The sequence below is a fragment of the Microtus ochrogaster genome, linkage group LG2, assembly GCF_000317375.1.
Source record: "Microtus ochrogaster isolate Prairie Vole_2 linkage group LG2, MicOch1.0, whole genome shotgun sequence".
Lineage (NCBI taxonomy): Eukaryota > Metazoa > Chordata > Mammalia > Rodentia > Cricetidae > Microtus > Microtus ochrogaster.
The window spans coordinates 49583931-49600020 of record NC_022028.1 but is presented as its reverse complement, the minus strand read 5'-3'; the positions used below and the strand labels follow the sequence as shown (position 1 = coordinate 49600020).

At 45.3% G+C, this 16090-nt stretch overlaps 1 protein-coding gene across 1 annotated transcript in view; it reads left to right on the top strand.

Annotated features, from left to right (window-relative positions):
* Dnah8 (dynein axonemal heavy chain 8) overlaps nucleotides 1–16090 on the top strand; it is a 228267-nt gene that overhangs the window by 113476 nt on the left and 98701 nt on the right. Inside the window, 7 exon segments of the mRNA XM_026785784.1 lie at nucleotides 2416–2546; nucleotides 6520–6673; nucleotides 8888–9052; nucleotides 10588–10814; nucleotides 12578–12696; nucleotides 14211–14314; nucleotides 15417–15593. Coding sequence (XP_026641585.1) covers nucleotides 2416–2546; nucleotides 6520–6673; nucleotides 8888–9052; nucleotides 10588–10814; nucleotides 12578–12696; nucleotides 14211–14314; nucleotides 15417–15593 — 1077 coding nt within the window.

Sequence of the window (16090 nt, the reverse complement as noted above, 5' to 3'; positions counted from 1 at the left end):
TCTCTCTCTCTCTCTCTCTCTCTCTCTCTCTCTCTCTCCAGGGTTTCTCTGTGTAGCCCTGGCTGTCCTGGAACTCACTCTGTAGATCAGGCTGGCCTTGAACTCACAGGCTGTCTCTGCCCCCTAAGTGTTGGGATTAAAGGCATGCACCACCACTGCCAGGCACATAGCAAAGACTCTTATCTGCTGAGCAATCTCCACAGCCCTGTTGTGGGAATCTTGTTGCCCAGGGATGAAAAGACACTTTTTCAAAGTGTCAACATTCTGGCTGGAGAGCAGACTGGGGACAAACTGACAGGGAGGGGAAAGAAAGGCGCATTGGACTGACGGAGAAAAAGAGCTATTTGTTAAGTTTTTCTGGCCTGACAAACCTCTCCACCAATGCAGTAATCCAAATCAAACCAAATTAGAAAAATGCCCAGGTTTAATGGATACCAGGCTCTGGGGTGGCCCTTCAGCCCCCTGGGGAGGAAGACTGGTAACCACAGAGAGGGTAAAGGAGGGTCAGAAAGACCACGTGTTTGTTCTGGGGGGCAGTTTAAATAGCCTGTGGGAGTGGTCTTGACTCTCCCTGGGGAGGGGTCACTGTTTGACTGGCTTTCTTGGAGGTGGAGTTTGAACTGAAGCAACCCCCAGGGGAAGGGGCTTGAAATGGAACTTTCTACCCAACATTCCAAAATAAATGCCAGGGGCTGGAGTGAAGCCACCAGCCAAACATTCCAGACTTTTGGATAAGGATGTTAGGGGCTGAGGTGACGCTTTCAACCAAATATTTAGAGGTAGCATGGTATGATCCATCAATGAAAAGCTGCCAGACAGGTTATTCCCTTATGTGATTGGATGATGGAAGAGAAATTCTTCCTAGCAGTGATGACGTCATGCATGGATACAGTCTCAAAGTTAGTGAAATTCTTTAGTGTCTCAAGGTTTGCACATGACACATCTAACTCATTAGTTACTAAACTCCTACCATGGCAACGACTCGGAGGCCTTGAGACCCTCATCTAGGTGTAAAATGTGACGTAATCCATGTGTAACCAAAGTGTCATCAGATGTATCATATGTTTAAAAAAAACAGTAACTTTTAAAGGGGCTGGAGAGATGGCTCAGTGGTTAGAATCACTGGGAGCTCTTCCAGAGGAGCCAGGTTTGGTTCCCTGCACCCACACAGTGTCTTGACTGTCTCTAGCTCCAGTCCCGAGGGCCTGTGGCTTCTTCTGGCCTCTTTGGGCACTGCATACATGCAGTACACAGACAGACACTCAGACAAAACATGACATAAAACAAAATAAATAAAATCTTTTAAAATAGATACCTTTATGGATACTAGTGGATTCAATGAGCCACCTGCATTCTTCCTAGTTGGTGGCATTAGCATAAAAGACTAAAAGATGGCCTTTTTTGCGGTGTCTTCACATGGCCAGCATAAGCTCTGAGCCCCCATTTGCCCTTTATCTGAACTGCAGGAATCTGTCACAGAAGCCACACCAGGTGGGAGGGTAGCTCCCACAGGCTTTCTGTAAAAGTATCCCCTTTACTCTTGCTAATCACAGAAGTTTGATACTTTGTGAAGAGAGATGGCAGTATTCCTTGTCCATCAGTGTCTGTATGATTCCTTGTAACAGACGGCAGACAATACACAATCAGCTTTAACCCTTTCTTACACTTTGTGTATCCTTAGCATCCACAACGTCTTAAAGAAATTAAACGAGGGCAGGAGAGACGGCTCAGAGGTTAAAGCTCTTGCTGCCCTTGCAGAGGACTGGTGTTTGGTTTCTATGACCCGCATTGGTTAGCTCTCAACTGACTGCAAGTCCAGCTCCAGCAGATCTGATATCCTCTTCTGGCCTCCTTGGGTACCTGTACAACACGTACCCGTGCCCCACGCATACTCACAAGTAAACAAAATAAATTAAAAAAATAAAAGCAATGGTACATGCACGTAAGCACACAGAACAGTTAGGAAACAGGAGAGAGTAAAACCTACTATTTTTTTATGATGCAGCTACAGGTGGGCAAAGGAAACTGGACAGGCTGGAGAGCCAGCTTAGCAGCTAAGAATACTCGCTGCTTTTGCACAGGACCTGAGTTTAGCTCCCAGCAGCCATGTTGGGTGGCTCATTGTCATCCAGCACCCTCCTCTGACCTCTGGAGGCACCCCCTCGACACACACATGTGACACACACATACACAGATGTGACATACATGTAAATGAACACACAAATTGACGAAAGAAACTGAGTTAAATAAAACAATGTGGCATGTTAAAACAATAACAAAAGCCAAGACATAGCATTATTAAGAATGAGTCTAAAGTAGTCTGGAAACACGTGGTCAGACTTTGACCCTGTTAGTACAAGAAAATGTAGACATTTGCACCCATTTTTTCTGATAAACTCTTATTTCAAACAATAGATCTCTCGAATAATCCGAACTTCCTGTGGGAACGCACTGCTGGTGGGTGTCGGTGGCTCAGGAAAGCAGAGCCTTTCGAGATTGGCGTCTTTTATTGCTGGATATCAAATATTTCAGATAACATTAACCAGGTGAGATGGGATGAAACTTAATGGCGTGTTATCCCGTAGTTAAATGTTTATGTTAAGAAACCAAAAACTTTGGTGTATCGCTTTACCTCATTTCTTTTTTGAATACTTGTTACTTACTTTGTGTGCATGTGCATGTGCGTATGCGTGCGTGCGTGCGTGCGTGTGTGTGTGTGTGTGTGTGTGTGTATAAATGTGGGCATGCCAAAGCATTCAGGTGCCTGTTTTCTTCTCCCACCATGTGGGTCCTGAGGGATTGGATTCAGGTCATCGGGTTTGATAGCAGGTACTCTTACCCACTGAGCCATCTTTCTGGCCCTCTATTTCTAAGTAAAATCTTGTATATAAGAAGATTTACACAGATTATGGGTAAGTAGTACACCCACAGGCAAAGACCTCCATGACAGCACCAGTTGACATGCCGATGTGGGTGGGAGATATTCGTCAGACCCTACCCAGAGATGAAGAGCTACAGGCCATCAATGGCCACAGAGAGATTTGTTTTTTGCCCAAATGGCTAATCTTGTTACATTGAAGGCAAATTCCATAACACGTTTCTTCAATGCCCATCAACCTCTCTGAAGTAATTGGTGTGACCAGGGGTAGACATGTCTTACTGTTGAGAAAAGTCTAAGTTTTTAAAACCTCTTAAATGCCATATTCTGTGTATCTTTGAAGTATTGAAGATTATCTAACTGAAATATATCTCTGTATATCAAGAAAACCTAATTAATATGACTACAGTTTGACTATTATAAATTACTTTCTATTAATCTGTAATTTTAATTATATATTACATTTTTAAATGAGCTACACAAACACAATACCTTAAGCAAGAGCAGAAATACATATATACACAGTGTAATAAAATCAATCTTAAATTTCTATCAGTAGACCATGATCCATACCAATGCCAAGAATTCATTTCTATATCTTATAGCCTTGTTTTTCTTTAGAGATTGATTGTGAATGTTAGCCATTTATAATCAACCCTTTTAAAATGAAAATAAACATTCATAAACAATAATTTTGGGAATTTGGGCATTGTTTTCTCCAAACTGCTTCCTATTATTTATTGGGTGAAGTATTTTTTGGGTTCCTGGAGACCTTTGGGGGGGTTTTGTTCCATCAAACCACATCAGCCTGGAAGGAATTCATAGATTCTCATCTTCTGTAGAAACAAAAGCAAAACCTCTTTTCCAAACTAACAAATCCTTAGACTCAAATTTTGAAGTCAAGAAACCTTTAAAAAATATATATGTTGGTTTATCTTAGCAGCCCTCAGAATCAAATGTCTCTCTGCAGTTAACTCATTAACAGTCAAACAATTTTAAAAAAACAATAGTATACATAATCCAGACTCTCTGTATATTTTCCATCTTTTATTTTTTATTTTTATTTTTTTGGTTTTTTGAGACAGGGTTTCTCTGCGGCTTTGGAGCCTGTCCTGAAACTAGCTCTACAGAGACCAGGCTGGTCTCAAACTCCCAGAGATCCGCCTGCCTCTGCCTCCCAAGTGCTGGAATTAAAGGTGTGTGCCACCATCGCCCGGCTATATTTTCCATCTTTATGTGGCATTTTTATATTACTTTTACTGTCTCTTTAAAGACTTTGTTTTATTTTTAAAACTATTCTTTCTTAAATGCCTATGCCCATTTTCTTTTTTTCTTAAGTCTATGTGCATTTTTTAAAACATACTATGACCCATTCAAAGGTTTATTTTTTCCTGAATCTGTCTTTATTGCATATCTGTAATCCTTTTCTGACCAGAAGCTCTTCTTAAAATGCTAAGCTGCATGGCTAGGATGAAGGCTGAGGCTTTGCCTGTTGGCTCTGGCTCATCCCTTATGGCAGAGGTATCTTCACCACCAGCTTCTATGAGCTGTGCTCACAACCCCAGCTCCAGGGTTGCTGCATGTCTATGTCACCATTAAGCAACTTGTAGCACTCTGCTCACAAACCCCATTTAAGTGCTTCATAGCAGGACCTCCCGAAAGAGCCAGAACCATTTGTGCAACCAGTATGAATCAGGAAGCCTTCTCTTAAAGAAGCCTCACCGTTTTTGTTGCTAAGGCTAAGACAGGAAGCCTTCTCCTAAAGGAGCCATGCCTCCGCTCATCACCAGCAAAAAGAGCCTGTTTGAAAATCTGGGGCTACAAAAAACTGTACTTGGCTCCCGTTTTTGTGAGTTTAGAAGTCCTCTTTTTTTTTAAAAAAAAAAAATATGTTTTAGGTCTTATGTGGATCCATGCCAGATAGTGGGCACCATTTGTAAACAGAAACTGCTTGTTCATTTCCTGGCTGCCCGGACCTGAATAAATCACACAGAAACTATATTAAATACAACACTGTATGACCAATAGCTTAGGTGTATTCCTATCTAGCTCTTTCATCTTAAATTAACCCATTTCTATTAATCTGCATCACCATGAGGCTGTGGCTTACGGGTAATGTTCTGGCATCTATCTCCTTTGGCAGCCACTTGGCGTCTCTCTTACTCTGCCTTCTTTCTCCCTGCATTCAGTTTTCTTTTCCTGTTTTGCTCTATTCTGCCCTGCCATAGGCCAAAGCAGCTTCTTTATTAACCAATGGTAATAAAAACACTTTCACAGCATACAGAGGGGAATGCCAAACAGTGTTGTAATGAATATAGTTTCTGCATGATCATCTGGACCTGGGCAGCCAGGAAACAAAGGTACAGTCTCCACTTAGAAAAAAAATTGAGAGAGCACGAGGGAGGATGTGGGAGGAGGGGGGCGAGCAGAGAGAGAGGTGAAATGATGTGAATACAATCCTCATGGATGGAATTCTCAGTATGGAATTAGATAGCACAAACTATATTAAATAGAAATTAGCTAAAATGTGTTCATAGAAATTAGTTAAAAATTGGGAAGTTTTAACATTTTAAAAGATAGACTGCTGACTTCTCTTGAGATAACTGGAAAAGCTGATGTCAGAGTCTGCCTTCCGGTGGCCCAGGGCTTTCTCCTAGAGTGGAATCACAGAGCCTCCCTTCTGGTGGCTGGCTAAGCCATGGTTCTGTCCTTGAGTGGGCTGTGCACTTCTTCCAGCTGGTAGAGACTCCAGCCTCCAGTACTTCTTCCCTTGTTGGTTTTGAGCCAGATTCCTGCCTGTGTCTGAATCTGTGATCCCGGTGACACTTAGGTCCGCCAGGAAACAGGTGGATAGAAGAAGCCCCCTCTTCACAACCAGTAGCCCGCTCTCCACAGTATTTCAGTTACTTAGGCCAAATGGCATAATGTATCTGTAGGCGCTCCCTGTATCTAGCCACTTAGTGAGCTGTGCACATGACTGCGATATATAATTTGCCACTGATTTTATTCATAATTTGTTGTGACTTCCCCACCCCCGAAACCAAAGTCGTCCAGATTTCAGATCAGTTTTAGGTGTTAGGTGTATATCCCCTTGGACAGTATCTGCTGACTCGGATGGCTGGATAGTGTTCATGCTCATTTTCCTGTCCCATTATTACTTCCAGGTCACCTCCGTTAAACGCTCCACGTCTCTGTTCTTGAGATGTGTATACAACATACTTATTTTGAATGGTAACATGTAGTTCTTTATCTCCACTCCCCGTTTTTTTTTTTTTTTCCGGCAGACACCATTACTCAGTATTGTGTTGGAGCCAGTGCAGTTTTGCCCTAATTATCGTGGTTTATTACTGCGCCTTGCGATAAACTATGATTATATATGTTAATGGGTTACTTTTAAGTTTGTGTTTGTGTGTGCCTGCTCGTCTGTATGCTCAAGATGTCTGTGCAGTGTCTGCAGAGACCAGAAGAGGGTACCAGGTCCCCTGGGACAGGAGCTACAGGCACTTTTGAGCTACCCAGTGTGGGAGCTGGGAACCAAACTCGGGTCCTCTGCTAGAGCAGCGAGCACGCCTCACTGCTGAGCAGAGGCGTCTCTCCAGCTTCTCACGCCTCTGAAAAACCACCTGCTGCCTCTCTTCTAGGTCCTACAACGTGAGCAATCTGATAGAGGACTTAAAGAACTTGTACAAAGTTGCCGGAGCCGAAGGCAAGGGCATCACCTTCATCTTCACGGACAATGAGATAAAAGACGAAGCGTTCCTGGAATACCTTAATAACTTGCTGTCCTCGGGGGAGGTGGGTCTCAGAGAGGGGCGGCTCCCAGTGAGACAGTGTGTGTGGATGTGCGTGTGCTCGTGCGCCCGCACACGTGTGAATTTGCATGTGGAACGTCCAAGACGTCCCTGGCTCTCACTGTGCTCAGTCACCACCCACCTCTCTTTGCCTTGTTTGTTTGGGCTGGTGTGCATGGGACCCTGGCTGGCCAGTGAGCCCTGGGAGCGGCTGGACTCCATCTCCCCAGTTTTGGGACTGCAAACACTGCGCCACTGTGCGTGACTTTTTGTTTCGTTTGCTTGTTTCTCTATGCATGGCTTTTTATGTAGGCGCTGGGGCTTAAACTCAGGGCCCCGGTACCTGGATTATGTCACACCTGGCTTTGGTTAGTTTTTAAAATGTGAATTCTGGAGACGGAATTGAAGTATTCATGCTGGCAGGGCAAGCGCTGTATCAGCTGAACCACCTCCCCAGCCCCTAAATCCAAATCTCATTTGTGCAGGAAGAACAGGAACTTTACAGAAGCGGGTTGTTTTGCATACATTCTTAACTTGAGAAATGAGATTTAGGCACACACGATGTAGTAGGTTATTTCATTTTATTTTTGTATTTGTGTGAAATGAAGGCTGCCTACCTCCATATATATACATATATATGTATATATATTATGCTTTATTTATTCCATCTTAAACACAGTTCTGGCCTAATTTTTACCTTCAGCCTGGTCCTGTGCCTTATTTTACCACTCCACCTATTTGCCAGTTGGGAGTGTAGAATGGTTGAATGAATTTGTTTGCTGGAAGCAGGTGGGGTGGGCCTTGCCTTCCTGTTTCCCATGGCCACCCACCTTTTGTACTTCACAAGAAGGTCGCCAGCACTCAGCACATAACTGTACTAATGGCTGAGATTTATAGTGAGGGGGCCCAGCTGGGTCATAAGTGGGAGACTTTCTGGACTGTGGAGACGGTTTGGTCAGTAAAGTGCTTGCTTGAGGTTGATCCCTAGAACCCATATTTTATAATAATAATAATAATAATAATAATAATAATAATAATAATGATAATGATAATAATAATAAAAGCCATGCACGGTGGTAAGTTCTTGGAATCCCACTGCTGGAGAGGTAAATCTCTGTGGATTCCTGGGCTCCCTGGCCAGCCAGCGTAGCCTACTTGGTGAGTTCTAAGTCAGAGAGAGAGATCATGTCACAAGAGTCAAGGTGGATGGTGCTGAAGAAAAACACTGAGACTATCCTCTGCCCTCTATATGCGTGTTCATACACACCAGCACACATAATGTACACCCCCCACATGGCAATACACACACATACACACACACATACACACACACATGCACACACACACACACGTAGCCTTGGGGAACCGATGTCCAGGTGTCCTGTGCTTTCCCTGAGGGTCCATATAAAACCTGCCTTCCCTCCAGGAAGAGATGCTGATGTGTGTACCTCATGCTGTTTACATCACATTTCCGCTCAGGGAAGCCCGTGTGGGATTCCAAGTCGGAAGATCTTGTTAGAGCTGTCCACAGCTGCCAAAGCTCTGGACTCCTAGGAGAAACACAGCCTTGACCATATATCGGCAGTGTTTGCCTGATTAGTTTAAGCTCAGGGGAAACACCTTGTCAATTAGTAAGGGAAGAATTAGCCCCAGAGCCATGTTCCCAGATCCCAGCCAATGGGAAGCCCCCAAAGCGCTCCCTTGGTAAGGGCAGGTCTGGGGCTGTTGACTCTGGCTAGCACACGGTGATTGCTGGCGCTTGATGGGACTGGGGCTAAGTAACATGTCTTATGAGTAGAGTTGAGAAGACCTGTCAGCCATTGGATACTTGAGAGCATTGATTGGAGGAGTGAAAGGGGGGGCGTTCTTAGAGTGACAGCTTCTTAACAGGGAGGGGTTGCACTGTGAATTGCTGTTGATTACTGTGCTCAATAAAAGAGTCATGCTCTTGATAATGTCTGGCAAACTTGGCATGTGGCTGAGGAGCAGCAGGAAGGGAGTCTTGCTGGTGGTGGTGGGGATGGTGGTGTGTGTGTGTGTGTGTGTGTGTGTGTGTGTGTGTGTGTGTGCGTGCGTGACAGAGAGAGCATAAGAGAGGGAGAGAGAGAGAGAGGAGGGAGGACAAAGGGAGGGTGGCTAACCAGACTCACAGCAGTGGGAAATTATTAATTATTTAAATTGCACGTCACTTCCTCACTTTCATGCCTGTCCCTCAAAGATCTCCAATTTGTTTGCCCGAGACGAGATGGATGAGATCACCCAAGGCCTGGTATCGGTGATGAAGAGGGAGCTGCCTCGCCACCCTCCCACCTTTGACAACCTGTATGAATACTTCATCACCAGGTCCAGGAAGAACTTGCACGTTGTCCTCTGCTTTTCCCCGGTGAGTCTTCGTTCTTTATGTAGGCGGAATCATGCATCTAACAGGAGACCTTCTCTGAATAGCTGTTTGGTCAAAAACAAACCTTTCTTTCATGAAACTAAAATGATTTCTTCCCTGATACCATGCTCCCTGGACTCACATCTCATCACCAGTGTAAGCCATGGAAGAACATATGAATTATTTGAGGCTACTGTGTAGCTTAACAGTTCACAAGCTGACAAGAGACATATGTTATTTGAATCATGAAGAATTTAATGATACAGTCTCACCCATCTATACCTCCAGTATGGACGTCACATCTGGACTACTCTTGACGGGTTTTCCAGCTTTGAGTATGTCTAGCTCACCGTGCTTACCAGTCTGGCAGTCGTTTGTCCCATGTGGTTTCTTAGATTTTAGTTAGTTGAAATTAATGTAAAATAAAAATCTGGTTCCTGGGACCTGGTAGCCCCATTTCCAGTGTTTCCTGGCCACGTGCAGTCAGTGGCTACCTTGCTGGGCAACACTGCTAGAAGCATACGTGTAGGACATTTACGTCTTCATGGGATGTTTTACTGCTGAGCTCTGCCCTGCCCCAGAGGGTCGCATTGCTCTCGGGGGTGGAGACAGCCCTGCTTGTCAGAACTCTTCTCTGTACCCGGTTGAGTTTCCCTCTCTCCTCCTCCAGCTCCGCTCCCACATCCGGCGCTTCCCAGACACTTGGAGGAAGTCTCTTTAGCTCCCTAACTGCTTCCCTAGAGGGACCAGCTGTTCCTTAAGCTGCCTGTGTTTCTATGCCTGTTAGGGGCAGAAACTAAGGTCTGGGCAGCTCACAGAGGCCAGCCTTGGCCACCAGTACTCAACGAGCCAATGAAAGAGACAAACCAAATTTATTCAATGTGGTCACATTGGGAGGAAGGACAAATAGGCCCAGTGACATGCTCCTTCACTGCCCAAGTCCATCTTCCGGGTCCTGTCCTGAGGTTTGAGTTTAGATAGAAGGCAGGATCTGGGTGGCCCTGTCAAGGTGTGGTCCTGCCCACTGTCATTGTCTGGGCTCCAGTCTCTCTTCCAGGGTGGCCCGACAAACTGTCGGGATTGTGTGAGGTCTCTTCCTGTGGACAAGCTCCTTCTCTAACTGGCTCCAAGCTTCAGCCTTTTCCTTCAGGTAGCGAGAATGAGAGTCCAGGGGTATTCTCATTTCTTGGGGTCCATCGTTTCAATAGATAGCCAAAGGGAGCATTTAGAAAAGTCTTTCCACCCGAGACACTTGTACTTGCCCCAGAGTCCAGGCGTCTCCCGTCCCCGACCTTGTGTCAAGAGCTCAGTTTGTCACTTTCCTCTTAGGCGGTAGCTCCTGGATCTGAACCCCATACAGTAGCCATTTTCCCAGGGCACCGCCCCTTCCTCCAGCTAAACACTGCCTTGGTGTTCTGTTGCAGTCTGAGAAGGTGTTATTTAACCTTCAGCGTCACGCGGCTGGCCCAGGGTGTGACTCTATCCCTCCCTCCAGCTTGCCTTCCTCGCTCTGTGTTCTCTGACCTTGCTCTCCACAGGTTGGCGAGAAGTTCCGGGCCCGGTCCCTCAAGTTCCCTGGCTTGATTTCTGGCTGCACCATGGACTGGTTCAGCCGCTGGCCCAAGGAGGCTCTGATTGCCGTAGCCTCCTACTTCCTTGCCGATTATAACATTGTCTGCTCCAGTGAGATCAAGAGGCAGGTTGTCGAAACCATGGGGCTCTTTCATGACATGGTCTCCGAGAGCTGTGAGAATTACTTCCAAAGGTGCGTGAGCTCACAGAAGCTAGGCAGCTGTGAGCACTGTTTCCAAAGGGAAGCCAGGAGGGTTCTTTCATAAGATCTGTAGCTTCTGGAACTGGAGCCGCAAAGTCCTCGCCAAAGAGGCATTAAATGTGAAGACCCTTTGCGTAGCCTGGTTGTGCAGGCCCAGCCATACCACATCTTTCTTGCATTGATTTCCTAGTAATTAAATAATGAAAAGATGCCAGATAAGCGAGATTTAAAAATTAACCAGGGGCCATACTTTTAAATACCTCTGTGCCCTCCAGGACTCCAAGTAGCAGATGCTTAATGAATCACAGTTTCATTTGCTTAATTTTGTTTTGAAAATGACCTAAATAATTCCTCATAAACGGTTTCAAATGAGCTTCTCATCCCAATGCATTATTTATTCTGATTAAAGAAGGACACTGTTTTTAAGTTTCTTTATTACCTTATGTTGAGGGAACATTCTAGGCTTGGCATTTGCATAACCGAGTCTTATCAAAGCTATTCTGGTGATTAATTATGAAACAGGACTTTAATTGGGTGCAGGAGGACCACTTGGGAAGAAGAGTCATGGTGTGCTCCTTCTGAGCACGCTGGCCACGGCGCTTAGAAATACTGTAAGGTTTCCTTGCTCCACAATGCATGGGAGCCAAGATGGGTACGGATGCCAGTGAGGACTAAAGTAGGGTCTGCGGGGGCGGCCGGGATATCGAGCTCCCTGCTTCTGTGCAGAGTCTGGGTAACATTGGGACTTCTGAGGGATGCGCTTGCCTTGGAGTGTTGGCTTATGCCAACCCCTTCTGTTTGCTAGGACCATGTCCAGACCATTCTTAACCGATTCTAGGTGTTTCACAGACTCTGGAGTTAGGGGGCATGAATCCTTGCAGCCAGACGCACGGCGTTTCTTCTCCGTCACCACCCGGCAGCATCCATTTCCTTTTATTTTTCCACACGGCCACAAATGCCTTTCTTGAGTTCTGAAAATTTAGCTATGTCCTTCAAACTTTTCCTGTTCTCTTCAGTGGAAGAATGGTGTCTACAAAATGATTTTACAAAGTGAACATTTTTACAAAATGCTCTAGCGGTAGTTGCATACCTGTCTGTCCGTTCTAAACAAACAAACAAAAGATAAAAACCAAAGAAACTCTGAAAATGTTAAAAGCCCCAGAACTCCAAAAGATGAGCCTGTAAGTCAGAAATGTAAGATTTTAGAGTCTAGATTCAGACCTTAGTTTCTGATGTAAAATCACCTCTTTTGTTTATTTCTGTGGTGATTATGATGACTGAAGCATAAAGCCCACAGTGAGTTGAACCCTGAGTCCAATGTGGCTGTTCAGACTTCAAGGCCAACCCAGCTAGACGGGGGAGAGGCTGGTCTATAATGAGCAGCTAACAGCGGCTAGGTGAAAGTGAGTGGCAGAGCCCATTGGCGTCAGCCCTGCTGTCCCTCCCACTGTCCCATCCTCCCCGCTCCGCCCCTTCCCCCAGTCTGTCCAGAAATTTCCTGTTAACAGAGCATGCTCATGTATGCTAATTTCTTTAATCTTCACAAACCCTGATGGGGTTATGCAGCACCCTTTCCCTAGCTTCCCATACGCTGAAACACCAGCCCGAGTAGGGCAAGAGTCAGGTCAAGGATCCTGTGGCCCTCTGGAATGTCAGGTACTGCTCATAGCTTTCATGGTGGGTGTGGTGATGGGGTACTTCACAGGAAGACAGTAGAGTGTCTAAGAGGAGCTATTTTTATATTCCGTTTTCAGATACCGCCGAAGAGCCCATGTGACTCCCAAATCATACCTCTCATTTATAAATGGTTATAAAAACATCTACACTGAAAAGGTGAAGTTCATCAATGAACAAGCAGAGCGGATGAATATCGGTAAGGGAATGGCCAGCTTTGTCTCTTTTAGGGTTTGTTTGATGGCGATCCCAACATGTTATTGGATGGATATCATTGCGTTTGAAAATCAAACACTCTTTGTTTTATTTAGGTTTTAAGAATTATGTGTATGTGTATATAGCTGTGTGTGCATGTGGCTGTGTGTGTATGTGGCTGTGTGTGTATGTAGCTGTGTGCATATGTGGCTGTGTGTGTTTATGTGTCTTTGTGTGTGCACGTGGCTGTGTGCATGTGGCTTTGTGTGTGCATGTGGCTGTGTGCATGTGGCTTTGTGTGTGTACTTGGCTGTGTGTGTGCATGTGGCTGTGTGTATGCACGTGACTGTATGTGTGCATGTGGCTGTGTGTATGTACTTGGCTGTGTGCATGTGGCTGTGTGTGTATGTGGCTTTGTGTGTGCATTTGGCTGTGTATGTGTGCATGTGTGTGTATATGGCTGTGTGCATGTGGCTTTGTTTGTGTACTTGGCTGTGTGTGTGTATGTGGCTGTGTGTGCATGTGACTGTGTGTGTGCATGTGGCTGTGTGTGTGCATGTGACTGTGTGTGTGCATGTAGCTGTGTGTGCATTTGGCTGTGTGTTCATATGACTGTGTGTGTGCATATGACTGTGTGCATGTGGCTATGGGTGTATATGACTGTGTGTGTATGTGTGCATGTAGCTGTGTATGTGTGGCTATGTATGTGTGTGTGTGTGTGTGTGTGTGTGTGTGCATGTGAGTGCAGGTGCATATGGGAACTGAGTCCCTTGGAAGTGGGTACAGGAATTTGTGAGCTGCCTTACATGGATACTGGGAATGAACTTAGGTTCTTTGCAAGAATAGTGCAGACTTTTAACCTATGAGCCATCCTCCCAGTCGGTCCCCAAATACTAATTTTTTTTAATAGTTGTTTTGGTATTTTTGAGATAGTGTCTCCTATATTCTACACTGACCTCCGACTCAATATATAGTCCAGGATAACCTTGAACTTCTGAGTGTTTGTTCAATACAAATATTAATTTGATTATTAGAAGTAGGTCATGTTAGCAAATGCCCTTTGGCCTGGCAGAACACCAGGTCTGTTTGTGAACACAGGCCCTTTCTTTGTCTAACACCAGCTGATGGCTCTTTTAGCCCTGCTGGGCTCACTGTGCCAGGTGTGAGTCACAGTCCCTGAGTGCTGCCTGCTGGCCAGGAAAAGCCATCTTGTGGGGAAAAAGCAAAACTGAAACAAGACAAAACTGGGGGCTGGGAAGATGGCTCCGTGGGTAAAGTGTCTGCTACACAAGAGAGAGGACCCGAGTTCGGATCCCCAGAACCCACGAGAAAAGCTGGGCATGTAAGAAAAGTGGTCGGTCTCCTTCTAAAGACAGGTATATCTCTGTCCGTAATGAGCCAGGCTGTGTTTGATGTTTGTCACACACTGTGCCTGCCCTGTGTGTACTCAGTAGTGAATACTTACCTGGTGTGAGGCTGTGCCATAACGGGCAAGGACCTGCCCGTGTGTTTGTAAAGGTCTCGACAAGCTGATGGAGGCCAGCGAATCTGTCGCCAAACTCTCGCAGGATCTCGCCGTGAAGGAGAAGGAACTGGCCGTGGCGTCCGTGAAAGCAGATGAAGTGAGTTTGCACGTACCCTGTCCCCACCAACAAGAAACGTCTCCCCATGTTTAAAAAGCATTTTTATGTTGTATGTAATTCTCAAAAAATTGATTAAAATTACTTACAAAAATCTTTATTTCAAAACTGTTTTAACACAAACAGGACCTAAACCAACAAAGTAGGCGTGGTCAGACATCTTCTGCCTGGTCTAGAATAGTCTTCTCTTTCTCTCTCCACCTAAACTTTTGCTTTCACTCGTCTGTCTGTGCACGTTCTTTTGAACTGTCAGCTGATTTCTTACAGGAGCCAAGGCTCATCAATTTTTTTCTGAGTAAGAAAAGGGCTAAGAGAGGGAGTTGGTGGAGTAAAGAAAGAACAACAACCCAAAGTCTCCGTCCTGAGGGGATGGGACACCTGTGTGGCTCATTTGTGTCCAACCAGACTGCTTTCAAAGTCTGCTGAGAGTCGGTTAGAAAGTGGCACTTTGAGCTTGGACCTGTAGCCAGTTGCTGAATTGAATGGCACTTTAGGCAAGCATTGTCCCAGCTTGTGTCCGACCCTCAACAAATATTAGCTATTTTTATTGTTATTCTAGGAGACTCAATATGGCTTCTTATTTTGCTCCATTGTACTTGAACTATTTTAACTATCCAAAAGGTCTTAGACTGGAAATACCATTTTTATGCAACCTTGCAACATTTGTTTATATATACTTTTAAGGTCAAGGATAGCTCAGAAAATGGTGTGTCACAGGGTACCACCTAGAATAACTATTTTTTAAAGATTTAATTTTTAATCATGTGTATATACATGCCTGTATGTGTTCACATGCATGCAGTTCCTATGGAGGCCAGAAGAGGGCATCTGGTCTCCTGGAACTGGAGTTACAGATGATTGTGAGCCACCCTGATGTGGGTGTGTCGGAGCTGAGTTGAGGTCCTTTGAAAGAGCTGAGCCATCCCTCTAGCTCCCTTGAAATACCTTTTAATACACATTAAAATACAGGTGACTTAGATGGAGAGCTTTGCTCTTATATTCTTGTCTTACACTCTACTAAGTATCTCCTGGACACACATCTACACATTTGACTTTAAAGGGTTTGGGGTCCTCTCTTTACCAGGTGCTGGCAGAAGTCACGGTGAGTGCCCAGGCTTCAGCCAAAGTGAAAAATGAAGTCCAGGAGGTAAAAGACAAAGCCCAGAAGATCGTGGATGAAATCGACAGTGAGAAGGTGAAAGCGGAGAGCAAACTGGAGGCAGCCAAACCTGCTCTGGAAGAAGCGGAGGCTGCCCTGAATGTGAGCACCGCCCCCTTCTCCCAGCTGCAGCAAATCCTACTGGTGCTGGTTTCTTTACGTGGAATTAACCTTGGAACTTTGTAATCAGGAAGCGGAGTGGCGTTCTTAGCTCTGTCCATGGCCTCATCTGGAGACTTGTCTCTGTTGGCATATGTCCTTGGCAGCAGGGTTTACTGTGTGCTTGTTTCTTGTTGCCTGTTGCTTGCTTTCCTGAACCAGCCTTCCCTGGAAACTAGGAAACAGAGCTGGCGGGCAGGGGCCTAACCTGGGATTGTACAATCTTTTGACATTGAGATATAACATTGTCATCTACAGATATGTTGGGCTGCACTCAAAGCTGTCCTGGGAGACACGTGGCTGGGGACCCTCAGGTTGGACATGTCTCCTAAGAGCATGATGGATTCAGATTACGTAGACAACCTTATCCTAGACACTCCCTCTTTAAGGTCCTCTTGTGGCTCTCACTTCTCCAAGGAGACAGTTCCTAGCTGGGCGTC